General features: G+C 42.7%; 1 protein-coding gene across 5 annotated transcripts; it reads right to left on the bottom strand.

The window, feature by feature from the left end:
• Positions 1 to 500: 500 nt before the first annotated feature.
• Capsl (calcyphosine like) lies at positions 501 to 27,649 on the bottom strand. 5 transcript variants are annotated; one of them, XM_058572074.1, is made up of 7 exons: positions 27,565 to 27,583; positions 16,536 to 16,784; positions 10,453 to 10,589; positions 6,455 to 6,632; positions 5,972 to 6,181; positions 2,155 to 2,398; positions 501 to 723 (listed from the first exon to the last, which is right to left on the bottom strand). In XM_058572074.1, the coding sequence occupies exons 3-6, from the start codon at positions 10,587 to 10,589 to the stop codon at positions 2,297 to 2,299; spliced, it is 627 nt and encodes a 208-aa protein (XP_058428057.1). In that variant the 5' UTR covers positions 16,536 to 16,784; positions 27,565 to 27,583; the 3' UTR covers positions 501 to 723; positions 2,155 to 2,296. The 5 variants fall into 5 exon arrangements, with proteins under 5 accessions (XP_058428057.1, XP_058428058.1, XP_058428059.1 ...); XM_058572075.1 differs by lacking the exon at positions 16,536 to 16,784 and having other exon boundaries at positions 27,565 to 27,649; XM_058572076.1 differs by having other exon boundaries at positions 501 to 2,398.

Here is a 27,649-nt window from a genome sequence, read left to right as displayed (position 1 = left end):
CCGTCAGGTTCTTAGGAGATGTTGCTTCCAGAGGGAAAGAGAGACTTGGTGGCCCCAGAATCCAAATGACTAGAAGAAAGGCAACTGAATATGACCAAATACACTGTGAGGCACAGGTTATCTGAAATCAGATAGCTATGTCCTGTGCCCCCATTAGACAGGAAGCAAAATACCACTGTTGGAGACGAAGCTGATACTACGACCCAAGCCCTGCTCACTCCAGAGCCCCAGTTAAACCTGATGTGACTCATACCCAGAATCAAAACACAAATCTATCTAGAGCAGTAGACTTGAAACCCATCATGCCCAGGAAACAGGGGACCTCTCCTTAGCCACATCTGCAGGTACAGGCTACAAAAAACATGGATATATTTTTTCTGTACATGTCTTCACAATTTCTTTTGGATTTCTACATGATTTCTACATATCTCTTCATAACACTTGGTATCTTTTGGCCACCTACCTCTAAATAAATCTAGATAAATAAATCCATCGAAAAGTCAGACTTGTGTATTTAATTAATAAAGATAGCTTCCTACAATAAGGAGACATTTTACCCAACCTCAACACAAAGGTTCTTCTTCTGGTCTGCCAATAGAACAAAGTTGAGCTTTCCAACAAGAAACAAAGGTGCCCTATTAAATGACTGCTATGGTTCTCATCTAGCAGCACTTGTTTTCACAATTCTCAAATCAATGTGTATCCTGAGCTCAGCTTCCAAGTCTGTGAAATAAAAAGTAAATATATGAATTAGAACATGGAAAGTGTCCAGACCCTCAACCCAGAGCCACTAAAATACATAAAATCTTTATTTTATTTTATTTTATTTTATTTATTTATTACGTGGTGCTGAGGATCCAACCCAGTGCCTCACATATGCGAGGCAAGCACTCTGCCACTGAGCTATATCCCTAGCTCGAAAATATATAAGATCTTAAAAGAGACCATTAACCCAATCTATGTCCCCAGACCAGGAGATGAGTACAGCCAGGCACAGAGGTGGCAAGTTGAGAGGCTCTCCTGAGCAAAAAAAAGGTAAGGGGTCATTACCTCCAGGACCATGACCTGAGGTCACTTGCTGTTTTATCCCCAGACACAGAACATGCAGAGAAAGAGCTGTGATTTCCATTGTATTTTCCAGCAGCTGGCACTGCCCTTCATGGGGAGATCTCACACATCCACACTATGAAACTAAAGCTCAGAGCTGGGAGGAGGAGGCTCTGAGCAAAGAAGTGCCGTGATGAAAAATCTGCTCTGGATTATGCCAATGATCCCGGACCATGCCACACCCAACCTCTTAGTGTTTATGGGAGCTTCAACACTAAGGGCCAAGAGCAGGGAGGGGAAAGATAAAGATTCCACCAGGTGAAGGTCAACTGGTATATCAAGGCAAGATGTTCCACATAAAATCTGAGAGCACAGCCCAGCCTTAAAACAATCATAGAGCCGGATGCACTCACGCACACCTGTAGTCCCAGTAATTTGGGAGGCTGAGGCAGGAGGATAACAAGTTCAAAGCCAGCCTCAGCAATTTAGCAAGTTCAATATAAAAAATAAAAAAGGACTGGAGATGTGGTCCAGTGGTTAAGCACCCCTGGGTTTAAACCCTGATTACAAAAAAAAAAAAAAAAGAAAAAAGAAAAACAACCACAAGAGTATGTTGAACAGTCATTGTGGGCCTATTGCTCAAAGAAATGGCCTCTCTGCTCTCACAAAAGTCTTTAAAATGATGGGGAAAAAAGCTGTTTCAATCTATTTGACAAACCAAGTCTCCTCTAAGCCCTGAGTAGGAAACTCAAGATTCAGTTGCAGAACTTGAGGCTAACATGTGGTCTCTTTCTGGTCCCCAATTGAGACTGAAGCACTAAAGATTTACAGGTCATAAAAATAGAAGTATTTCCCCACCTAGAAGTGGACCATCTAAAAGGAGGTGAAGAAAGAGAGTGGGTAGGAGGTGTGGTTATAGTTAAAGTCTTCAAACTTTCATTAATAGCCAAGGAAGAAAAGCAATGTTAATTATTTGCACACGTTGGCTGTAGCACTAGGAACTACACAGTTGTGATTCTATTCGATCCCTATTTTAGAGCTAACAGATTCAGAGGAGGCAAGCTCACAGTTAACTACTGAGAGTCTTTATTTCTGCCCTTTTCTTACCCCTAGAAAAAAATGCAGTATGTTGACAAGGAAGAAACACTGGAATGAACATGAAGTCAAATATGATCCAGATTTTTGAGCTGAGGTTTAATCATTTAGAGTCACATGGCTGTCCCCAAGGCCTGGTCCCCAAATCATGCATTTAGAGCTTCCAGGCGGTTCTCATCATGACGATGAAGTACACATCAGTGTCAATGGATGCGCTCACACCTGCATAATAATTCATGAACTCCTCTGGGGTCACCTGTAGTGAAAAAGTTAAACACCAAAACAAACTTTGTTTCAGTCCCTTTTAATGGAAATCCATCTTCCGTCCCTGCAAAAAGAAGGAAAACTTCAGTCAAGGAGGCTGTGTGTTGTGTGTGTGTGTGATCACCACCAAGTAACAGATCTAAAGCAAAAGCGAAGGCAAAGCCAAGCTGGGGGTGGCCGCAAGAGAGGCTCAGGGCAGGTGAGGAAGGAAGTCTAGAAAATGTCCAGATCAGCCTAAGTGGAAAGTAAGACATGGCGTCATCTTTTCTTTATGAGCAGCAGCCCAGGGGTCCGAATACATAAGACTGAAATTCCGAATAAGAAACAAGTGGTCTTTAATACTGTCTTCCTGTGGCCCATCCAAAACATGCCAGGTCCTGTGTCAAGATAAGGCAAGTTTCATCTTTCAGAACCTAGAGTCGTCCTGTGGGTAAAGAAACAGATATCTAGTCAACTGGCCTGGCTTTCATGCATTTCCAAGATAAAAACTACTCATCCAAGGCACAGAGTGAGCAAGACCATTGCTTCCTGTCCCCACCTCCCACCCTACCAGGTTCTCTCTCCATTCTAAGCCTAGGACTGTCTCTCTGGAATCCCCCAGTGATGATTGTGAACTCTGGGTTGGGTATGACTACAAGGTCTGTGATATTCAGGTGGCATCAAATGCTGAAACTGCAAAAAAAAAAAAAAAAAAAAAACCAATAACCTTTGAGAGTATTTGAGAGATTAATGTGGCTGATTAAGATAATGTCATAGTGTATTTCTCCATACTAGGATTTTATAGTACTTTCCTTTTGGAAAGAAGGAAAAACACCTGTCAGTGTTTTGTGCTCATGGGAGTGGGTAATGTGTGCACTCCAACTGTGTTGGCTGATATGATGTGCTGAGTCAGGAAAGACGTGTCCTGCTGGACCTCGAAGGTGCTCATTTATCCCAAAACACAGATCTTCATATATGCCAGATGCAGGCACAATATTGATGGCTGATTGGGAAATTCATTGTTCTCTAATTAACCCACAATTTTCAGCACTCATTAGGAACTGAAAACATCACAAAGAGGGAAATCCATAAAGAACCAAAACCTCTGTCCATAACAGCACGCTCTTCCCACACCACATTTTTGGTAGCATGTCTATCTCTTCCAAGGGTCATAGGAGTTCATTGACCCACTTGCCTTTTTTTTTCCTTTTTTTGCCAAAATTCTAAGTAAACAGAAAAGAAAAAAAAAAGTCACAGAACCCACAGTTTTTCTTCCTTGTCTTACCCTCTACCCTCACCCCTAATCCCACAAAAACAAAAAAAAAGGGCTTAGGACGAAAGGCCTTTAGCTGAGCCAATAGTGGAACTGTGGTCTACAAATACAAATAAGTAGTATATGCACAAAAGCAACTTATTTTCTTTCTTAAAAAAATTTACTATAAAGTTTCTCTGTATCAACAATTCCTATGCATTTAAAATATGATTCAAAGTACAAAAGTTTGAATCATTTCTCCTGAACATTTTTATCATGCCTATTAAATGAGAAACCCCTGTAAGCCCTTCAGGGGTTAAGCCCCTGTAAGCATAATGCCCAGTTAACAAGTGCTCAATAAATGTTGCCCAGAGTTATCATTATGCTAACTGAGGTTCATGTGCATATTGATGGGCATTTACTAATTAAAACCAGGAATGTCTGATTTGTGAGAGCTAAGGATCTCAAATTTGAATGTACATAGGAGACAACTGGCACATTTATTAAATATGTAAATCCTAGGGCTTCACCAAAAAAAAAGAAAAAAGTTGGGCTCTGTTGTTCTGCAGGGCAGCCAGCAACATTCATTCTTAATAAAACATCCCCCAGTGATGATCGTGAACTCTGGGTTGGGTATGACTACAAAGTCTGTGATATTCAGGTGGCATCAAATGCTGTAACTGCAAAAAAAAAAAAAAAAACCAATAACCTTTGAGAGTATTTGAGAGATTAATGTGGCTGATTAAGATAAATGTCAAAAGGGGCAGGAGGAAGGACTTTAAATCATCTGAATCACAACAACTGGCTCTTCTGTGTGAGTTAGAGAAAAGGGCAGCTGAGGTTTCCCTTGGCAGTGAGGAGGAACCACCTGCAGAAGGAGGCAAGAGACACCCGGGGTCTGCCCGGAGTTGGGCCAATGAGGGGAAATGGCAGTTGGCTATTTTTCCACTGACATCTCCGAGATCAAAAGCCAGTCGTACTGGAAGAAAATGCACGGTTCCGTTGTTTCTGTCCTAAGCATCGGGCTGCTCTACAAAATCTAGACCCCTTTTTTTTTTATGTACCTCTACAATCCCTTGACCTAGAATAGAGGGAACTTCTCTATCCTTGACAAGAAAACATCAGTATTTCCTGTCCCCCACCCCTTGACACTACAACTCACAATAAAGTTTCATGGGAAAAGCTTGGGGAAATTCCCTTCAGAGGGCAAGGCTTATTTCTTTCCTCCCGTAAACACCACCTCTTCTTCCTGTCCAGTGCCCCACTTACCTTTTCTGGTGTTGCAAGGGGTTAAGAGGCAACATGCCTTAGGTTCTACCGCTGTTGACTGAGGCCGATGAGAGAATCCCCTTTCCACAACCATGACCCTTAGGTCACCCAAGAAAACTGGCTTTGGGTTTTACCATTGTTGTTGCTTTCAAATTCATTTGCTGGGCACACACCTGTAGTCCTGCAGCTAAGGAGGCTGAGGCAGAAGGACCACAAGTTCAAAGCCAACCTCATCAACTCAGCGAGGCCCTAAGCAACTTAGTGAGACCCTGTCACTAAATAAAAAGTACAAAAGGGCTGGGGATGTGGCTCAGTGGTTAAGCATTCTGGGTTCAATCCCCAGTGCAAATAGATAAATAAATAATCAATCTATTTATGGCTATTGATAAAACACAGATGACATCTTCCTCTCATCTTAGATACAATGATGGGAATATAATTCCTTACCCTAGTATTCTGTGCTTTTATAACTTGAAGATAACAGCTAATGGAGACGAGGTGGTTGCTTTGTTTTCAAGTTCATTTTAACTTAGAAATGCAAGTAAATCTCAAAGCATGCTAAAGAGAAGAACCAGGGGAAATTCTCTTATCTGAAATTCCCTTTATCAAAAGTTGCTTTTTGATAAGCCATTTCCACGTAGCAAAGGATGATGACTAACGATGCCCATACGGATAAATGCAAAAGCCACCAAAACATCATGAAAAGCCTTGTGAATTTGTTGCAGAAAACTGAATCGTGGTCTCATTTTGAAGTTATATATGTTTTATTGAAGTCTATCTCATAGGAATGTGTCTAGCTGCATATGAAGAGTACAGCAGGATCCCCTACTGGTGTGTGTGTGTGTGTGTGTGTGTGTGTGTGTGTGTGTGAGAGAGAGAGAGAGAGAGAGAGAGAGAGAGAGAGAGAGAGATCTATTTTATTACTTTGTTTTTCAACTTTCTAGATGACCTCTATACATACAGTACCAATGTGTTAAAATTTCTAAGGCTTTGGACCTATTTCCTATTAAAAACTTTCAAACCAAATAGGAGAAATTTCATTTAGATCAAACCTTTTTTACTTACCAGTCCGTCTTTGTCATAGGGTGAGTCAAAGTTATCCAGAAATTTCCGGAAGACCTGTTCCTCTGTCCACTCTCCATTTTGGTACTTTGGATGGTGTTTTGCATTGTACAACTCGCGAAGATCTTCGATTGTGATGACACCATCTCCAGTCTTGTCTAACTTTCTGAAAGCTTGCATAATTACCTCTTTTCTGGCTCTGGACATGGGAGGCTAGATGAACAGACACATACACATACACACATATGCCAATGAGCCTTTCCTGTATTACACATGATGAAATATCTTACACCCTCCGTAACGTGGACCAGCTTGTGTACCACTACATGGGATGGGACTATGATTGCCCACAACAGGCTCTCAGCCCATTTGCAGTCTCCTGCCCACAGTGTACAAACAACTTGCGAAAACCAAACCTCAAAGTAGCCGAACCAAACCACGTAAAAGCCAAACCTGGCAGATCACCCTGATTCACAGCCTACTTACTCTTAAAGTGAGAAGAAATTCATTGAAGTCTATTGTTCCATTTCCATCTTTATCAAATCTCCGGAAAAGCTCTTCAGCCTCTTCCTTTTCCATGACCACAGCATAATCATTTAACCCCTTTACAAATTCTTTGAAATCAAGGGTTCGGTTGTTATTGTCATCCATAATTCGAAACACTCTGAAGAAAACACACGCACACACAAAGTAAAAAACAAAAGCAAAAAATCCCCACAAAGAACAAGGTATAAGTGTAAAGATTTAAGAAAGAAAATGACTCAAGGTTTTTCAAAGTGAAATACAGAAGTCTGAGATTCTTCTCTGTGCCCTGCCAAAATTGGAAAGCCTCTTCTCAGCCTCTCAAAAAGAAAAATAAACCCTAAACCACACACATGCACATTCTCACACACACACACACACAATTGCATTGTGGGATTCTAATTATATGACATGTGCCGGAAAGGCCCACGTTAAAGGCTTGGTCAAGAGCCTATGGAACTATTGGGAGATGGAGGAACTTCTAGGAGGTATGTCCCATTGGAAGGAAGTTAGCTCATCAGGGGAGTGCCCTTGAAGGGGACATTGGGACCACAGCCTCTTCCAGTTTTTTTTTTTCCCTCTTTGCTTCCCAGCTGCCATGAGGTGACTAGCTTTGCTCCACCATGCACTCCTCACCAGGATGTGACACCTCACCATAGGCCCAAAAGCAACAGAGTGGTCATGGAAATCATGAGCCAAGATAAACCTTTCCTTCCTGGTAACTTGTTTCTCCCAGGTATTTTGTTACAGTAATGGAGAACTCATACCATATACAAATTTTTTTAGGCATCCAAACTTTGCTTATTGACTCAGAAAGACCCAAACCCTTTCCATCTTTTAATTAAAGGAAAGCAAAAAAAATATAAGTACATCAAAAATCCTATTTTAAGCTATGTTTCTTGATAAGATCCCCAGAACCTATCATAGAGTATAAATGTTGGTTTTCATTTTTTTAACATAATCCACTGACCATATAAAACATATAAATACTGTGTTAGTTACAGAAAGACTGCACTTAGAAACATGCCTCATTATATCCAGCTATGTTGGATCACCTCCACCCACAAGGTACTCATGTCCTTCTCATGAAAGAAATAACATAGCTTCTAATTTTGTTTAATTGTGATGCTTCAGGTTCTTCCATCCATCTCATCACACCCTATTACATGATCTTCCTCCTTCACACATTCCCTTTCTCCTCTATCATCTGCCACTACCTTCAGAACAGCTCTGGGCATTTTCTGTCTTGCTAGTATTCTGACAGGTAGAGAGAGTTCTCCGTTAGGATCTCAAAAACCTGAGCTTAATTTTCAGTTCTACTGGTAACTGGCTTTGTGACTTCAGGCATAAGTTGTAACTTTTCTGGGTCTCACTTTACTGTAAAAGACTGTCAGTTAATCTTTGGTTCCACATGAATGCTAAAATAATGTACAATTTTCAAGTCACAACTTACGCTTTTGCCTGTTAGTTATTTGTAACAATAATATAGATTCTTACTCCTCTGAATTTCACACTTTATGTAAAAATCAAAAAGAACACTTTGCATGAGAGCATCACATAGATTCCAGAGGGAGGAGACCTGACTATTTTTATTTATTTGTTTGTTTGTTTGTTTGTTTGTTTTGCTGTTACATGTTTACAATGTTATGGTCATTCTATCAAAATTCACTTTCTGGATGAACAAATGATAAATTTACAAACAAATCACACTGATACAGGAAATGGATTTTCTTTGTAAAATATATGTAAATTTATAAAATATATGTAAATTCAAAATAAATAATTTGTCATTTAAGCATCTTATGTTATTCAATAAAATTTAATATTGATTAGGTACTTATAAGGTGCCAAACTTTGCACTAAGCCCTGTGAGGAGGAATACAAAGGTAATGAGACTCCATCTCTGTCTTTTTAAGGAGCTTATTGAGAGAGAGAAAAACCAGAAGAACAGTCATTATTCAGTAGTTTTCATGAGAAGTGACATCATAAAAATAAAAGTTAAGAGAGCTCTAACAATAGCGATTGAATGATTGGAAGACAAAAGCCTGAGAGCAAAGAAAGCCATTAAGGAAATCTTAGGAAAGATGCTTAGTGCCTGCACATAAGCAATTGAGATAAAGATAAGAAAAGAGATCACAAGATGTTGTAGAAGTAGAGTCATTAATGTGGTGGTCAATGAAGGTACTTCCTGAGTTTCCAACCCAAGAAACTGTTAGAGTGCCTTGAAAGGGTCCGGGCTGCAGGGGAAGCTCTGTTTGCAAGAAGGGATGATTAATTCTATTTTATTTTGGACAGTAAGACAACTTTCAAAGATACTCACTAGGTAACTGGCTAGTTAACAAGTTACCAGGTATCGTTCCTGAAGAAGAAGAAAGGGGGGGGAGATATAAATTACGTGATGAGTTTGGAGCCCAGAAGAAGACTTGATGCTGAGAGTGTGGAAAGAGCCAGAGTAAAGATGAGCTCAACTCCGGAGTGGGTGAGATGTATAGTGAATTAAAGATGTTGGCAGAAGAATCTTGGGAAATGTCTGCATTTGTGCCATAATTGGGAATGACTGAGAAGGAAAACTGTTGGAAACCATCAGACTTTGATGTCAAAAAAGCAAAGGTGCTGAAGTCATGACAGACTCATTCTGGTCTTAGAAGACAAGGGGAGTGCCCTTGAAGGCAGGCTGGCGGGGGGGGGGGGGGTAAGGGGGGGAATGAGCCAAGGGAGGGAATATTTCCTGGGATCTGGGATCAGAGTGAAGGAGAGTGTCTACCTGTCAATAGACCCTAGTGCAGGGTGGAGGGAAGGAGCTGCCTCCACTGAGTTGAGGAGAGACTTAGAGAAGGCAGAGGCCAGTAAGAGAGGCCAGGGATGAGGTAACATCTATTCACAGTGAAGGGCTGAAGAAAGTGCAGGGTGTAATGGCACCAACAAGTGGAGAGGGCGCCATCAGCAGGAAGGAGTGGACTGAATGGACCAGGAAGTGGAGGGAAAAGCAGGGTTCCTAAGGAGACTGCTCTGAGAAAGAGGGAGACGCCAGCTGAAAGAGGAAGAGGTTGAAGAGATGGTACTGAAGGAAGAGGACTTGCCTTTGGACTGTGACCATGTGGTCACCAGGCTTCACACACCTGCAGCCTGAGCCTCTGACAGAGCTCCAAGTCTGATACCTGGGATGGTTTAAGGTGATATCAGATGGACCTAAAGCCTTCCACAACCTCTGGATGCAGAGTCGGGTGTCTCTCCCACTGACTTTCTGTACTTCTCCAACACACAACTGCTCCTACCACCAAGGGCCCCATTTACATGACTCTCGCTCTTCAAAGTCTCATCCCTCCATGGGAGCTGGAGAAGCCTAGTTCTCTGGGAATCCTCCAAGGTGTGCTCAATGTCTGGCCCACAGCAGACTCTCAGTGTCGTTTGTTATAATGCACAGGGTCTGCCCTTAGGGGCTCACAGTCTCCTTTTGCCCTTGGGTTTCTCAGCCCTGAGGGTGGCACACTACCAGAGGGTGTGAGGATTGGCTCTATCAAGACAGAGACACCCATGGCAGTGACCTGTCAGTTATCCCACAGGCAATCCCAGTGCCACTAGAGATGAGAAAGACAAGACTGCCTGAGAACAGAACCCCAAATTCTATAATCACTGCCAAACCACTATTCTTTTCTCCCTCTTCCGACCCAGCCTGTACTATCTCAGCTTCTGGGAGCTCCTGTCTCATTGTCCTGCTAGGAGTCTGTGCTACCTGGCTGTGCCTCTCCCCTTACCTCGGGAGCCCTGCCCTCTTTCAGCCACACCTGGGCCTTGCTGAATCTGGGATTAAGAACTGAAAATGGTCACAAGAGACCTGAGAGATCAACTCTTCCAAACTCTGCATTTCACAAGTAAGGGAATGACTCGGCCCAAGATCACGAAGCCACTTCTAGCCTCACCTGGACCCCACCACCACCAGCCTCTCTACTCCTGCATCCTACCTGCCAAGTCCTTTGATACCTGCAGAGCCCCTGGCCAGGCACTGCAGTCGGAGTCTCTCAATGGGATCCGTGGCCGTGGTGAGTTTCTTCTTGGACTGGATGGCCATCTCTCGGTCATGGCGTGCTGTCCCTGCCATCTGAGAGGAGAGTTCACAGCACATTAGCAGAGCTCTGGCCGCACCACCTGCCTCTGGCTGAACAGGAGATAGCAGCCTTGCTGAGAAGGAAATTTACAGCTCACTTTGCCATCGGATCTCCCAGGAATAGTCTCAAACCTCCTCCCAGAATTTCCAATTTTTAACCAAGCTGACTGTGTGCCTGGCATATTTATTACTTACTGACCTTGTCCTGAGGCCATCTGCTTTCCCCAGCTCAACAATGAATACAAAGCCATTTTCTTATTCTGAAGCCCTCCTCCCTCCATAAAAAGTCCAAGTTCTCCACACCCTCTTTTAGAAACAATAATGATGTATCCTATGTCATTTTATTTAGACTTCTCCATATTCCCTCACTCCACGTTTAATTAAGAGTCTCCTCTTTGGTCTAAACGCTGGTTTTCATTGCTTCTGTCTTCATTGAGATTCTCAACACTAGGGCCCTGATGATTCTTACCAGCAATCAGTGTGTTCTCCTTGATTAGCAGGTATGTGTCCATTAACAAGGTTCTTTTTTTGGGGGGAGGGGGTCCCAGGGAGTAAACTCGGGGCCACATCCCCAGCCCTATGTTGTATTTTATTTAGAGACAGGGTCTCACTAAGTTGCTTAGCACCTTGCTTTTGTTGAGTGTGACTTTGAACTCATGATCGTCCTGTCTCAGCCTCCCAAGCTGCTGGGATTATGGGCATGCACCACCACACCCAGCAACAGGGTTCTTAAGACAGAAAAATTTTAAACAGGGGCTGGGGCTGGGGCTCAGTGGTAGCGCACTTGCCTGGCGTGTGTGAGGCACTGGGTTCAATTCTCAGCACCACATATAAATAAATAAATAAAGGTTTATCAACAAAAAAAAATCTATATTTACTATCTCTCAGCTGACACACATACAATAAGATATCGTTCTCTCCAGCTTGGCTTTTGTGATTTAAGTTTTCAGAACAGGAGAGGAGGATGGTGGGGTGAACTGATTCCTCCTTTCAGTTCTCAGAACTTCCACAGTGGTGGAAAGAGCACTGGGCACTGGGAGCCTGGGGACTCAGGTTCCAGTCCCACCTCTTCACTGCCATCCCAACCCACCCCATGACATCAGAGCCGATCTCAAAGCTTCCACTGTCTCCTTCTCAGTTGGCTTAGATGATCTTTAAATTTCATTCCAGCTCCAAAAACCAGTAATCTCCATGAGTCCACTCATCCAGTGGATGGAAGATTCTAGAAGCTACTTTACTTTGAGCTCCAAATAAAAGGATCAAGAGGGTAGGAAGAATGGCATTCAGTGCACACAAGAAAATAAATGGTGCTCTAATGGTTCTACCCTTGACTTAATGGCTCCCTCGCTGTCCAAATTCTGGCACTTCCCTTGAGGACCGCATAAGGACAGAATTGTTTTTATCAAAGATGACCGCCCTTGGAATTGTGCCCTCCCCTGTACTAACTGTTTTCCTATCACAACCTGAAAGGTCTCCCTATAAAGTAGTCGGTATCTAACTTTCAGGAAAGGGAATCTCAAACCGAAAACTGAGGCTCGACTAGACAATACAGAGGAGCACACACTGAACTCACCCCATGTCCAGTAGCCTCCTTCCAGCTAATGAACAGGATCCCTTCTTCTTGCCCTCCCTCCTGATTTCCATCATGTCGCTAAAGATGGGAGTGCTTCACTCAGTTTTCTTGGACTCTGGGCCAGCCCACAGGAGTTCCAGCTGCTTTACTCCATATTTGTAAGAAATTGTTCGGCTAAAGCTATGCAGGGTCTCCCTTTGCTTTGTCCCGCACCGAAGCAGAGATTCCCTGGAATTCCAGATGGTGGCGCCCACTGCCCCTACAGACCCCATCTCCATCCACGGCAGGTGAACGTTCCTGTCCCACCTGGACATCTGCTGCCCTCGCAGTCGCCCCACTGGTGGCATGAACCTTCTCAACGCTGGCTTTGTCTCGCACCATTTTTTCACCTGACCTCGGACTGACATCCCTAGAGCTTGTCCCCGGCTTCCCATCCTAACTCCACGCCCACAGAATTCCTCATCCACCACCAGATTCTGGTTCCCCTGCAAGACCCACCCCCACTCATCTCGCTGCTTCCTGCTCCCCACCCACCCTCCAGACGCCATGTCCTCGCCCTGGCCATATTCTGTCCGTGGAGCTTGTTCCAGCCTTCCCAACTTCCAGGCTGCAGAGGCAGGACCTGCGGTGGGTGGGCAGCACGCCCTCTTCATCCTCTGAACCCCCTCAGAGGCTTGCTCCTTCCAGGAGCACCTGCTGCCCCTTCACCTTGTCCCACGGGCTGCCCCACCCCCTACTCCCATCCTCCTGTCCTCCAACCTCTCCTCCGCCTTCTCCACTCTCCTTGCTTTCCTACTTCCACACCGTCCATGACAGCAAGCCAGGAACAAAGAGAGACCTAAACTAAAAGCCCACAGTGGGGAGACTGGAAGATCTGATGTTTAAGGGATTTTAAGAGTGGAGTGCTCCTTGCAAACCTTTGGGAAAATATTAAAAGCATCAAATTCTAACAGTTCTTGTGCCTCCACTAGATGGTAAGCCTGTATTCATTCCTCACACAAAACCCATGAACTGACCTGAAAACAGGGATACCCAAGTCTATGGCAACATTATTCACAAGAGCCAGAAGGAAAAAACAACCCAAATGTCCACCTATGGATGGACAAACTGTGGAATATCCACACAATGGAATATCATTCAGCCATTAAAAAGGAATGAGGTCCTGATATATACCACAATGTGTATGAATCTTGACTACATTACACCAACTGAAAAAAGCTGTACAAAAAAAGAGTCACATATTATATGATTCCACTTTTGTGAAATATCCAGAAAAGGCAAATTCAGAAGACAGAAAGCAAATTAGTGATTACCAGGAGCTGATACCGGGAAGGCAATGGGAAGTGCCTCCTTAATAAGCATGGGATTTCCTTTGGGGTGAAGCAAATGTTTGGGAACTTCATATAGGTAGGTGATTACACAACACTAGGATGGTGCTGAATATTTTAAGATGGCTAACTTTATGTTAAGTGAATTTCATATCAACTTTAAAAACCCATGATCATTTGTTAATTAGCTAGATTTAGTCATTTCACAATCTATACATACTTCAATACATGATGCTGTACCTGGTAAACACATACAGCTGCATCCGTCAATTTAGAAGTAAGTAAATAAAAAAGTGTGCCTGGTATATACACATCTTGGCAAAAGAGTTAGCTAAGGGGGGGGGGGGAATGAAGTAGTTAGTACTATTTTTTGTATTTCACAAATAAATAGGGGTCCAGAGAAATCAGGCACTTGCCCAGGGCAGACAGCACTATGGATCACAGTGAATCATATAGTGGCAGGATTGTAAGACTTTACAGATTATCTACGGCCACCTCCTTATTTTACAAAGTTGGAAGGTATGTTAGACCATTTTCTGTTGCTTTTCCAAAAGACCTGAAACCAGATCATTTATTTAAAAAAAAAAAATTGAGGTTTATTTGGCTCACAGTTCTGAGGCTGGGAATTTCAGGGGACTGCACTGCTGACATCTAGTGAGGGCCCTCCTGCTGTATCAGCTGAGGGCATCAGGAGCAGCCACAGAGCAAGTTCCTCTTCTTATAAAGCCACACTTGCCATCATGGAGGTCCCGCCCCACGACCTCATCTAATCTTATATATCAACAGCCCCATCTGCAAATTCCATTAACAACATATGAATTTGGGGGGACACATTGAAACCAAGGTTGGAACCACATTGGAACCAAGAATTGGATTGGTAAATTGACTTGCCCCAAAGTCCTGGCCAACATCAAAATACAGAGCTTGATTCTCAAGCAGTGCTCTTTCTACTGCCCCAAGTTTGTGAAATAATATATATGAGGGTCAGAGTACAAGCAGATGGCCCTCTCTCAGAGGAAAGCAAGAACATCCAAGATCACAAGCCTCTCAGAGTCCAAACTGTCCTGTCATCTGAGGCTGATCCTACCCGGTGATGACACAGCTTTCACCTCTGGAATCCCATTTGGCCAAGCTCAGGGAAAAAACTGCGTTGGTACTTGATGGTACTTGAACTACCCACATCAGCTATCCCGGTTAATCACTTAGCCACCCAGTCCATCAACAAACAGCTAATATTTATTGTGTACTCTCTTCAAGGCACAGTACGGGGCCAGAAGGTAAGAGGTAAGGAATTACTCAAAGCTCCAAAATAGCTTGGAATCTTAATAAGTTGGAATTCTGAAGTCCTTATATTTACACAGAAAAAAAAAAAAAAAGTTTGTAAGAAGTGGATCTTTAGAGGAAGGCAGGATCGGGTAAGGTCCTGGGCAACACTCAACAACTTTCAAAGTTTGCATGAACGCACCAGGTGACAGGGCAAAAATCTGTCCTCGAACATAATATCAAGATGTCCCTGATTTCACAGTGCTGCTCAAAGTGTTCCTGACTCCAGGAGGCTCTTTCTGACTCACATGGTGAGTTCCCCAGCCAGGCCCCAGCAAAGTGGAGAAGGAGGTACACGTAGCCACAGCGCCACCACGTGTTGGCTCATGGTCTGCGCAGTTCCCCTACCAGAAGCAGATTTCCGTCTATTTCAACAAATGTCTACTGTGTGCACTATGTGGGGGCAAAAGGGAATACACAGTGCAACTCCATATCTAAGCTATAACAAATCACAAGAAGGTGGCTAACCCAGCTTTGGAGCAGGGCTTTATGAAGACATTTCAAAGTGGATAATGCCTAAGCATTATGGGAGGGGATGGTTATGGGAGCTGTGAGGGTTAATATGGGTATCTCAGGTACCACAGCAGGAACACCACGTGCTTAGGTCAGAGTGAAGGAGAAAATAGTGTAACTTGAGAAATGTGGTTTAGTATGGTTTGGAAAGAGGGTCGTGGGGGAGGGAGACGAGAGTTGTGGAGGCTGGGAGGGGCTGTTGGCAGGGAAATGTGGGGGAGGATGAAAGTGAACAAGGAAGCAGGAACCAGATCACCAGAGTGGGGCGGGGGTGGAGTGGGGGTGCTGGGTGCACAAAGGGTTCTAAAAAACAGGAATGGCTTGCATTGTAAGAGCCCCCTCAGCTGGCTAGGAGACAACTGATGTATCAAATATGCTGCCTGGACGGTGTGCACTGAGAGGGCTGGCACCTTGGGCTCTTGCTTGTGACTCCCCATCCCCACCCACAATAGCACGTGGGGGGTGACATTCATGCAGCAACAAAACGCAGAGGCCTGGAGGTTTGGGGCAGAGGCTGAGTGGAGCCACCAGCGGCACAGGCAAAGGAGACAGACCTTCCAGGGTCCTGGTGCTCGGCTGACTGCCACTGTCAAAGCTCTCTGTCTGGATTTCAAGTGTCCTTGGGGAAGGGGATGTGAAGCAAGCTGAAAATCTATGGAGGTCTGTCTCTTCATGGTTCTCATGAGGGTTCTGAGACAGATTTTTTTTTAAACCCTTAGGAGAAGAAAAGGGAACTGGTCAGCCCAGCCTGCACTTTATTGGGTTGTCTTTGGTGCCCCCTGATGGCAGAAAAATGAATTACATCTCTGTTGAATTACACCCCCCTACTCTCTTCTCTTTTTATCTATCTCTATCTCTATCTCTCTTTCTCTCCCTTTCTCTCTCTTCTTCTCCCTCCCTTTCTCATGTAAGACTCTACAGCCAACAACCTATGAACACAAAAGTGAATCTTGTTGCCACAGAGGCCACCTAGGAATCACTGATCCACATACCCCGAAGTACCAAAATCTTCCACATCCTCTTTATTGAAAAATTCTAAGGAATTTTTTCCCCCACCCCTTGTCTCAAAACCCTGCCCCTTTGGTTTCTCTGAGGTTATACGACTGATTTTCCTCTTTCAGGAAAAGGACAGTCGCTTGAAAGAGTTGAGGGAACTAAAGCAAGTTTAGTCCACTCAGACAAACTTCAGAGAAAAGAACTCACCTGAGATGAGGTGGAGAAGGAAGGACAGAACCAGCCAAACAGGAGGCGATGCAGAGGCCATGTGGGGGTCAGAGGGGGCTGTGCTGAGGGAGGAGGGCAACATGGCCAGCTGGAGAAGTGATTCTCACCCTATCAACCGCACTGACACACAGCTTTGCTGGACCAGGTTCAGGGGTTGTCTGTCCATGTTTTTGCATTTGTCTTTGCACCCCCTCTGCTTGGGCTGCTGAGACCCAGGAACAGCATGTACTGTGAAGAAACAATCTTATTCAGAAAGCCACCCAAGCCCTGCCCCAGGAGCACTGCAAGTACCTGCAGAGCCCTGCGATTTTTCCAAAAGCCCATCCCACCTCCTGAGGCCATCAAGCCCATTTCATTTTCCCTGGAGCCAGAAAGTGCAATGATTTTTGCCTTCAGAACATTTTCAGGCATATCTGTAATGCTAATAATACCTGTGACATGACAGTAGCCACTTTCAACAACTAGGGGTTGTTATAATGGCCCCTTATGGTTTTAAAACACTCTGCTGTTAAAAAAAGAAGAAGAAGAAGAAAAGAGAAAGACAGTGTGGATAGAAGGAAGCTGTAGATGAAACTAGGAGGGCTTCAAGCTAGTTCTGAGGAGATAAAAAACACTTTCCCCTCCAAGTCGTATCTGTGCTAGCTCAGGCTGGATGGTGAGCACTGTGGCTACCCCCAAGGGGATGGAGGAAGACAACGAACTCTTAGCATTTGACGTTACCTCAGCCCCTATTCAGAATGCAAGTTTAACTTTCTCATACTAGAATTAAGGCTAGGTCACCCCTGACACGGTGTCCAGCTGTATATCACACTCAAATGACTCAAGCAGTGCCCAGAGTTAAGAACTTGCAGGCATCGTCCCTCTAGAAGACTGCACTTCCACTGCTGCTTCCTTTAAGGGGGCCATCTGCCTGTTAGACTTAAGGTGACCCACACTTATTCCCTTAGTGCCTTGTATATATTGCCAACTTGCTCTATTCCCCCACCCCAGCCTCTCTCTCGGCTCCCTGATTCTTCATTTCTCCTTCTTACGACCCTCTGGAGATTGCTCTCCTGGCTCATATGCTTCCTTGCCCAGGATCTGTAAATAGACTGCTGAACCCGTTCCCTACTGTGGTGGTGATGTGTTGAGTCGGTACCTTCCATCCCTGTGAAGAACCAGGGGCTGCTCTGACCCAGGCTTGACTTTTCCCAGAATGCAGAGTGGTGGCCAGGCAGACATAAACAGGACACAGGTCAGACAGGAACCCAAGGACATCTGCCACTATAAACACGTTTCCCACGTGAGAGAGCCCCTGGTCGTGCGTCAGACGACCAGGCATCAGGCCATCCACCAGGTAAAGGACGCATTCCATGAAAGGCACGCTGTGCACACCCACGTCCAGACGCCCTTCATCTCCTACTGGAGCAGAGTGGCCTGCATGGTCTGGTACAAAGACCCAAACTTGGCTCTTAAAGCAGGAACATAATGTGGTTTTAACTATTTCTGTTTCCGGGAACTGAACGTAAAACTGTAGGGAAATGTCATCCACAGATGGGAGAAAGATACAACAGACCATTTTTGAAGGCAGTGACTAGAAAAAAAAAAAAATTAAACTCTGCACTAACTCGTGTCTAATTAATAAGCTAGCTGTTGACACTTAGTAAGTGGCAAAAACCTGTGGCTCCTCCAGTAGTGTCCCTTTAGGAAGTATCCCTCTAGAACACATATTGGATTCTATTCATGCTGCTAGAACAAAATAACACACTCTGGGTAACTTGTAAAGAGGAGAAACTTGTTTCTCTCATGCCGGAGGCTGGAAATCCAAGACCAAGGCACTAGGAGATTTTCTGTCTGAAAGCTTCTCTCTCTGCTGCCAGGATGGTGTTTGAAGGTCGTGTCCTCCAAAAGGGACAAATACTGTGTCCTCATGTGACCATGTGTCCTCATGCAATGGGAGAGACATAAGGTCAACAAGGGCTGAACCCTGTTGATGCCCCTGTCATAGGTGCCCTAATCTCATTCTTGAGGGAAGAGCCCTCATCACCTATCTGATCACCTTGTAAAGGCTCCATTTCTTAAATCTGTTTCATTAGGGATTAAGTCTCCACATGAATTTTGGAGGGACACAGACATTCATAGCACCAGATGTTGAGAACAGCCTAGCCAGTAGCTAGGAAGTGAATAATTACTATGAAAAAAATTAAAGACCCAACTCAGAAACCCCAGCAAAGCTGTGTGTCAGTGCGGTTGATAGGGTGAGAATCACTTCTCCAAACCCATTGGAGCTCGATGCAATTAAACATGCCCTGAATGCCACCACTAGTTATGCAAAACACTGCTAATTCTTCAGGTGATGTTATAGTGCAGTGGCTCCCCACACCCCCTACTGTGATTTTACCCCTAGGAGATATTCAAAGATGTTTGGAGATATTTGGGGGTGTTAAGTGGAGGTGGAAGAGAGTGTTATGGGCAGCTGGTGGGTTGAGTGATGAATGCTACTCTAATTGTCTAGTCCCAAAACCCAAGAGCACTGAAGTTAAAAAGCTCTGCTATAGGGAAAGCCAGGAAATACCCAGGGTGAGGATAAAAAACGAACACACCCACACCCCTCACCAAACACAGTCAATTAGACTCTCTAGATGTAGATACTTAATGTTTTCAGATGGGTTTAATGCATACCTAAGTTCAAAACCCAAGCTATAGGAGATCCAAAGTCGCCTTCTAGTAAAAGGGAGAAGATCTTATGAGGAAAGGCTAAAACACAACCCAGGGCAAGATAAAATACATAAAGAGAAATGGTAGCAATAACAATTACAAGTGCACATGGGCCTAGCCCTTGACTAAGTGCATTACAATCAGCACATTACCAATGTCACGGGTCCTATGAAACATTACTGCCCCCGTTACAGGAAGTCAACAGAGACCAGAAATGCAGTTCACTTGCCTGAGAATGTGTCATTAGGGAGTGGCAGCCAGGACTAAAACAGCTATGCCAAGATGCTGATGAATTGCTTTGGGAATTCAGTGTAGATCCTTGAAATAAGATGAAGGACAAGCTTCAGGGAACAGATTGCCTTGGAGCAGTGACAGCATTTCACCCCAGCAGAGAGTGGGGGGCAGCTAGGCATGGGTTCCTCCCCACACACATCAGGTCCAGGCTTGGCCTTTCAAAACTTTAAGGCTATATATAAACTTAGGATTGAGGTGAGCCATATTACTGAGTCTCTTCCTCTTGCACCATTTTTTTAAGTTATGCATGAATTTTTTTACACTGCATTATCTTCTATGCTCTTTACCATTTACTATTTTTCCACAACTTCCTTTTAAAATTATTTCTGCAATGCATGAATACATGAAATATCCATTTTCTGTTTGGATTACCAACTCTCGGGTACTGCTCAAAGAACAGCAGTATTCAATCTGCACTTCAGTGGCTGACATCCTCACACTGTGGAAATTAAACATCATTTAAGCCTGGCACCAAATTCTCTCTGTTCCACAATGCATTTTCTCAAATTTTTGGAATTCATGTTGCAGGTACTGTCAATAAGCAGGTTTCCTTTGAATCCACTTCTGCTAAATCACAATCTTTTATTCTTTTTGATGATTATTAGGATGTGAATTGAATCCTCAGCTTAATATATATAAAGTGGCACATTTTAAAAATAATATTTCGTAAGTGTTATTGCTATCAAGTGCTTGCTTCATAGCTTAATCTTTTTTGACATTTCCTTTAATTCGTTTAAACAGGGGTTGGGACCACTACTAAGGAAGCAGTGTTTAAGGGGCACTAGGTCCTAGGATACAATGTTTAAGGAAGTACTCAATCTCAGGACATGCAAACGTCAACCCTACCCTTGCCCATGTCTGAGAATGAATATCTCCTTCAACTTTGTACTTAAGCACATACCTAGCCTCACCCTAGTCTTGGTCTACCTTCAACATGTTTGTTGAACACTTTCTATGTGTTACATAATATAAATGGATAAGACAACCTATATTCCAACTCTCAGAAATTTCCATTCTTAGCAATGGTTTTAACTGTGTTGAATTTGAATTGTAGCTGATTTTTTTACCTTTATTTTATTTATTTGTATGTGGTGCCAAGATTCAAAAACAGTGCCTCATGCATGCCAGGCAAGTGTGCTACCACTTAGCCACAACCCTAGCCCCTGTAGCTGATTTTTTAGAAAATGAAAACTGATTCAAAGGTCATTCCACTTCCCTTTTTCTCTGCTGTATTCCACTTTAGCTGGTTAGCTATGAGAAGAAGTTCTGGCCAAAAGAATCAAATGCAAGTGCTGAGAACTCTGGAACAGCTCTTCTATCTCTGTTGCCTAATTTGTTCCTCCTGATTTGAGATAGGATGTGATGTATGGAGCTGTGACAGACTTTCTGCACCATGAGGCAAGGGACAAGAGAATCACAACCATATCCAATGAAAGCTCTAGCATCATCAAGGAGAAGCCAAACCAATGCCAGTAACTGCCTGATCACACTCCTGTCATGTGAGAAACGTAATCCCTTTGTATTATTGGTTTAATCTGTTGTCAGTCTGGTTTCTGATACTTGCAGCCAAAACTATTCCTAACTGATAGAGCTAAAAAAAAAAAAAAAAAAAAAGCTTATTCCTGCAGTAATCTTAATTGGATTGAACATAATATTGACTCTTACCTGGAAAAAATAGCTAGCAATATGATATGAGGAGAAACTCGGCTTCTCCCATGAATCAGGAGACAGAAAGGCATTATCTTCATTAATACCTTTCCTTTCAAGAGGATTTTATTGTGAATTATCAGCTTCCCTACCGCTTTTGACTATGAAATCAAATGAGGAAAGTGCTTAGTATGCATGATACTCATGGGCTCATATAACTAGCACAATATGGTGAAAATCTAGGTTTAATAAAACACAGAGGCTCCAAGGTTACAGGGTCCTTGTATGATGAGCATCCACTGGAACTGTGCCATGCAGAGGTTGTCTTGATAGCCTCTCCTTGTTTGCTCCTTCTCTGACTTACTCTCCCCTGGGCTGTCTCTTGAATCTCTGGGGTTTTTACCAGAAAATGACTTGCAATCTATTCTGAGTCAGGTCAGCCTGCCAGATGAGAGATCTTAAAGAGACAGAGTAAAAAGATATCTCAACTACACAAAAGGTAAGCAAAGGTTTGGCTGGATTTATGTATAAAACACCAGATAAATTAACTAATTAAACCAAGACAAAAGATAAATAAAACTTAATTCCAAAGTCCCTGGCTTCAATGACTATGCTTGTAGAAATAACCAAGTAACTTCCAAATTTTCTGTTTTTCGGGTGCCTTACTTGATTTAGTCAGACAGTGATTCCAAACCCTGTCCTTACAAGGTCAAGGCCATATCTCTGGCCAACAGTTTCCCTAATGCAGCCGTTAGCACCAAAATCCCTTACTTAGTAACTATTGTGCCATCGCTTAGAATGTTTCATTTGGGTCATCTGTCTATTTAATGTCTATTTTATAAAATAGACTATTTTATAGCCACTTAGAAACCCAGATGATTATTTGCATTCTAAGTACTCTTAACCAGTATTTCCAGAAGACTCTAAGAAGTGCAAGTGTATAGAAATGCAATGTTATAGTACCAACACTAATGTAGTCTGCCATACCAGTTATGAAGCATTGGCACACCAGCCACTCACAACAGAAACAGACCATCATCTCTGAAAGTGATATTTATCTTCTCTCCTGTAAAAATCTGGAGGCAGTCCACTCCTGAATCTCTGGAATTATAGATGTGCACTATTGAGCTGGGCTTTGTTAAATTTATTTGTTTATTTTTTATTAAACTTATTAATCAGGGGTGGAGACATGGATTGAACCCAGGGCACTTAATCACTGAGCCACATCCTCAGCCCTTTTTATTTTTTTTTTATTTTGAGAAAGGGAGTCACTAAATTGCTTATCCAAGTAGTCATCAGTGTCCCAAGATGCTAGTATCTGTGCCTACCATGATTTTTATCTTTAAAGTTGCCTGAAGGTACATAATACTCAAAGCAGCTCCAACCATTACATCTGCACTCCAAATAGCAAAAGAGAAAAAGGTACAAAAAGCAGGAAGGATACACTTCCCACTTCAATCCGCCCCCTACTCAGTGGTTCCCAAAAACTTCATTCAATGATTTAAATATCATTTTTGCCACTCCTGTAAAGGAGGCTGGGAATCCTAATTTGGGGCTAGGTACTTTGCACCCTGCACCCACCAAGTTCTTATTATAAAGAAGAGGAAACTGGCTATTGAATTAGCAACTTGCAGTTTCCACCCTGATTGGCAGAAAGAAGAGCCATTTCCAAAAGCAGGAATCTGAGCACACCCCCAACAGCTTAACCCAGGTCTCTACCTGGAGCTGACACACAGCAGCCAGATCACCCTGGTGGGGAAGACCAAGGAGCAGAAGTTAGCCCATCAATGACTTCTCACTTCTCAACCTCTGTTCCTCCAAAGCAAATAAGGTTCAACTTTCCACCCGTGGGTATGAAGGAGGCCCTGAGTTCAGGAAAACGTTACCTAAAATGATGTAGACTTGAAGCATCGAACAAACGAATGGGCCACATTTGACCCTCCATAAATAAAGTTTCATAAATAATGTTTTATTGAAAAACAACCACATTTGTTCATGTTTTGTCTAATGGACTTTTTCATACAACCGCTGCAAAGTTGAATGGTTGCATCAAAGACCTTCTAGCTCACAAAACCTAAAATATTTATCATCTGGCAGCATATCAGGACAATTTCCAACCCTGAAACTATGAAAAAGATAAGAACAATAGCAACATTATTGAATATGTACTCTGAGTTGGGATCCTGGCCTGTGTTTTGAAGACTCTTCACAATTGGTTTGTTTAGAATGGAATATCTCTCTGGTGTAAAGTAAGTTTTTAAAAATGTATTTTGACATATTATACACATAAGGAGTTCAACTTCTGATTCTTCTAATTATATATGATGTGGAATTACTTTGGTCACGTATTTATATGTGAACATAAGAAAGTAATGCCTGATTCATTCTACTATCATAAGGTAAGTGAGGCTGGGGTTATAGCTCAGTGGTAGAGCACTTGTCCAGCATGTGTGAGGCCCTGGGTTCAATTCTAGCACCACATAAAAATAAACAAAATAAATTGTATCCATCTACAACTAAATATATATATATATATATATATATATATATATATATATATATATATATATATATATATAAAGTAAGTCTTAATAATAACAGTTATAGTTTACAATGTACTTTTTTTTTTTTTTTTTGGCATGGGAACATGGTTAAACCTTTGTTTCAAAATAGGAAAATGGGCTACAGAGAGATTTAGGTGTTGTGCCAGTTCATAACTAAGTAGCAAACCAAGATTCTGAACAGGGTCATTTGTAAATCACCCACAACATTTCAGAAAATATCCATTCTGTAAATGAGGAGCCCCTAGTCACTATAGTGTGTTCTTATGTAAAAATAGGGACAAGCTCATGAATGACCCCGAGTTTATATGATGCTGGTCATTGTTCCTCCACTCTCCTCAGAGGCTAATTCAAATCTCTGCCGCTTTCCTGCACACTTGCCTTGAAAGTGACAGGGAAAAAAAAAATGATGTCATCAGAAGGGAAACTCGCGCTCTCTTCCAGTCTATAAAAGTTCAGATTCCTGAGACCACCCTGACCGCACTCCTCCTCCCCGTGGTGGAGTGCTGACCTTCCACCTGAGGATTACCTCCCCACCTCAATAGAGACCCCAGCCCCTCCTGGACCCTCCTCCATGAGTCATGCCCTTTCCCTCCTTCTACCATGAGTCTTAGTCCATGAATCCATGTGGTCCCTCAGTCCTGGATCTCCTTGGGCCATCATCCTTCAAACCCAATGACTTGAAAAAGTCTCCCGTTTCCCCACTTCCTCACGCCCCATCCATACCACAGTCTACTGCAGAGTGGTCCCCACTGTCACTCCAGTGAACATGTCCTCAGTAAGTCAGGTCCTCAGTAAGTCTGCTCACCAACTTCAGTCGTCATTTTCAGTCTCCACTTCTCTTCTTCCAACAGTTGACTCTATCAATCATTCTTGCATTTTGAAACTTTTTTTCTCAATATCCATGAATCTAACTTCCTCTGTCTCTCCTCCGTCCTCTTGAGTGGATCCTTTTACATTTCTTCCCTCTCTTCTGCCTGCTTCTTAAATACTCTTGCTTCTCAGCCTTCAATTATGTATGCTCTTCTCCTTCTCCCTTATCTGTAGCAATCTCAGCCAGAGCCACTGAGGCAACAATGACTCCTCAGTCTTTACTCTAACCCTAACCCTCCTGAGCTGCAGAGATACAGATTTCTAATTTCCCCCACAAAATGTGTGCACTTGCATGACTCACAGAGACTTCAGGTTTCAACGTTCCAGAATGAAATTCACCCTATGTGGTTGTGATGCAAAAATACGTAAGCAAAAGAATAACTACCTTCTCTTTACTCATTGCCTCAGGAACAGCAACACCATTTACCTAGACCATTAACTGAATGTCGTCTCAGACTCCACCTCACCCTCTACATCCACTCAGCAGCTGAGTCCTGCTTCACTACCTTGACACGGCCCACCTCTCTGTTCCCTCACCCTCATTGCTCTCTCCTGGACCTGGGTATCTCGCAAGCAACTGTCTCCTAGCTGACTTCCCGCCTCTAGCCTTGCCCCCTCCAATTCATCCTTCAGACAACTATCAGAGGAATCTTCGAAAGCCTGAGCTTCACACTCTTATTTAAAACACTTTGGTTCTAGTCAGAATGGCAATTATCAAGAATACAAGCAATAATAATTGTTGGCAAGGATGTGGGGGAAAAGGTACACTCATATTGTGCTGGTGGGACTGCAAATTGATGCCACCACTATGGAAAGCAGTATAGAGATACCTCAGAAAACTTGGAATGGAACCACCATTTGACCCAGCTATCCCACTCCTCAGTTTATACCCAAAAGACTTAAAATCAGCATACTACAGTGACACAGCCACATCGATGTTTATAGCAGCACAGGAACCAAACTAGACGCATTTCAACAAATGATGGATAAAGGAAATGAGGTATATGTACATGATGGAATATTACTTAGCCTTAAAGAAGAAATTATAGCTTTTGCAGGTAAATGGATAGAACAAAAAAAATATCATGCTAAGTGAAAAAAGCCAATCCCAAAAAACAAAGAGCTGAATGTTTTCTCTGATTAGTGGATGCTGATCATAGTAGGGTAGGGGGACAGAGAAGAACAAAGGAACTTTGGTTTGTGTAGAGGGGTGTGAGGGAAGGGGTGGAGTTGTGGGGATGGGAAAGATGGTAGAATGTGACAGACATTATTACCCTATTACATGTTATGATTACACTACTGGGGTAACTGCACCTTGTATAGCCAGAGGAATTAGAAGTTGTGATCCATTTGTATACAGTGTGTCAAAATGCATTCTTACTGTCATGTATAACTAATTAGAACAAATAAAAATAATAAAAGAGAAATGTTTTTAAAAAAGAAAAATATAAAACCCTTGGGTGACTAAATAATGTACAAGTAAAGTGAAAAATTTTAGCACTGGATTCATGCATTGGACAATCCTGTGTCTTATCCCACCTTTTTTCTTTTTTTATTTGATTGATTGATTGATTGATTAAATTGGTACAGGGATTGAACTCAGGAACACTCGACTACTGAGCCACATCCCCAGGCCTATTTTGTATTTTATTTAGAGACAGGGTCTCACTGAGTTGCTTAGTGCTTCACCATTGCTGAGGCTGGCTTTGAACTCGCAATCCTCTTGTCTCTGCCTCCCAAACTTCTGGGTGTTTTATTCCTTCTTTCTAGTAATTTTCACCCCTTTCAAAATTGGTCCTGAATCTCTACTTCCTCACATTCCCCAAAATATCAAAGTATTTGAGATTTCTGTGTCTTTATGCACATAGGCATGCTGTCACCTTGGAGAAGTCCTGCCCATCTTTGGATAATCACTGTGGTGAAGGCACAATCACTCCCCAGACAGAAATATCTTTGTGTATCCTTGTGCAAAACCCAAAAATAGCATCCACAAACTGAACCATAATGTAATTCTTTATTTTTTAGAACCTCCTGCCCTGCTAGACTCTCAGGACCCCAAGAGCAAGGGCTGTGTCATTTGCATTTCCTGTCATCAGCACTTCACATGGTGCTCTTAGAAGAGTATTAGAATTGATCATTGCTATTGTTATCAGATAATTTTCATCAGAATACAAATACAAATGAATGCCTGCAATTTAAATCTCATAAAATTTATAATAACCAAATAAGGAAACTTTTGCAGTTGTAGGATTTTGAGGGGGGAAAAAAATAAGAACTTTTAAAACAGGAAAGCATTTCACTTTCACTTATGGTTTACTTATGCTCCAGACTGCAGGCAAAAGGAATGTGCACCTGAGCAAATGACGCCCCATTTGTCAAGATCCTTCCCAAATAATGATTAATCAAGTCAACTCTCTAATATAAATTCCAAACAGGTCATATCAGTAGCCTTTAATGAGAATTCTGATTCTTATTCTGATTCTGTCATCAATTCAGAAAGGTATGGATGAAGTAGTACAAACTTATCAGATGAAATAAGGTTTGTGAAAGCACAATCTTGGCAATGCTTTGAGATTTAGGAATGTAGAAACTTCCCTCTCCCACAATTCAGTGTAATAAATGGCCATAGTTATAATAAACCACCCAAACACCACACACTTGGGCACCCAGTACAGAATGACTCCATATTTATTTCCTTCCCTTTTCTGCATGAAATGTATTTTTGTACATTTTTACTTGAGCATCTCTTTGCAATGATTGTATCAAAGCTCTCCCAGTGCCAAGTTGTAACCTCCATGGACTGACAGCCTAACAATGACTAAGAACTCACATCAACTTTTTACTCTCTAAAAGGAAAACCTTTTCTACTATTTTCTGTTCCTAGTTTAAATGAAACAAAAGTTACCAAACCAATGGAACAAGTGAAACATTGTTACCTTAAATGTTAAAGTGTTGCCACCAGTTGCTTCCTTCCAACTGAAACTATGGATGCAGTCTCCCCCATTTGGGAAATCTGGTCCC

Source organism: Marmota monax, unplaced genomic scaffold, assembly GCF_021218885.2.
Source record: "Marmota monax isolate L192 unplaced genomic scaffold, Marmota_monax_Labrador192_F-V1.1 WCK01_AAM20220418_F8-fsc00077, whole genome shotgun sequence".
NCBI classification, from domain to species: domain Eukaryota; kingdom Metazoa; phylum Chordata; class Mammalia; order Rodentia; family Sciuridae; genus Marmota; species Marmota monax.
The sequence above is the reverse complement of the archived record's forward strand: the minus strand, read 5'-3'. Positions and strand labels throughout refer to the sequence as shown.

Bases quoted from the DNA above. Each gene is read 5' to 3' on its own strand.
- Capsl (XM_058572075.1), bottom strand. From the start codon at position 10,589: ATGGCAGGGACAGCACGCCATGACCGAGAGATGGCCATCCAGTCCAAG. The intron at 6,633-10,452 runs GTAGGATGCAGG...TGTTTTCTTCAG, and splicing joins GGTATCAAAGGACTTGGCAG to AGTGTTTCGAATTATGGATG. The intron at 6,182-6,454 runs GTAAGTAGGCTG...CTGTTCATCTAG, and splicing joins AATTTCTTCTCACTTTAAGA to CCTCCCATGTCCAGAGCCAG.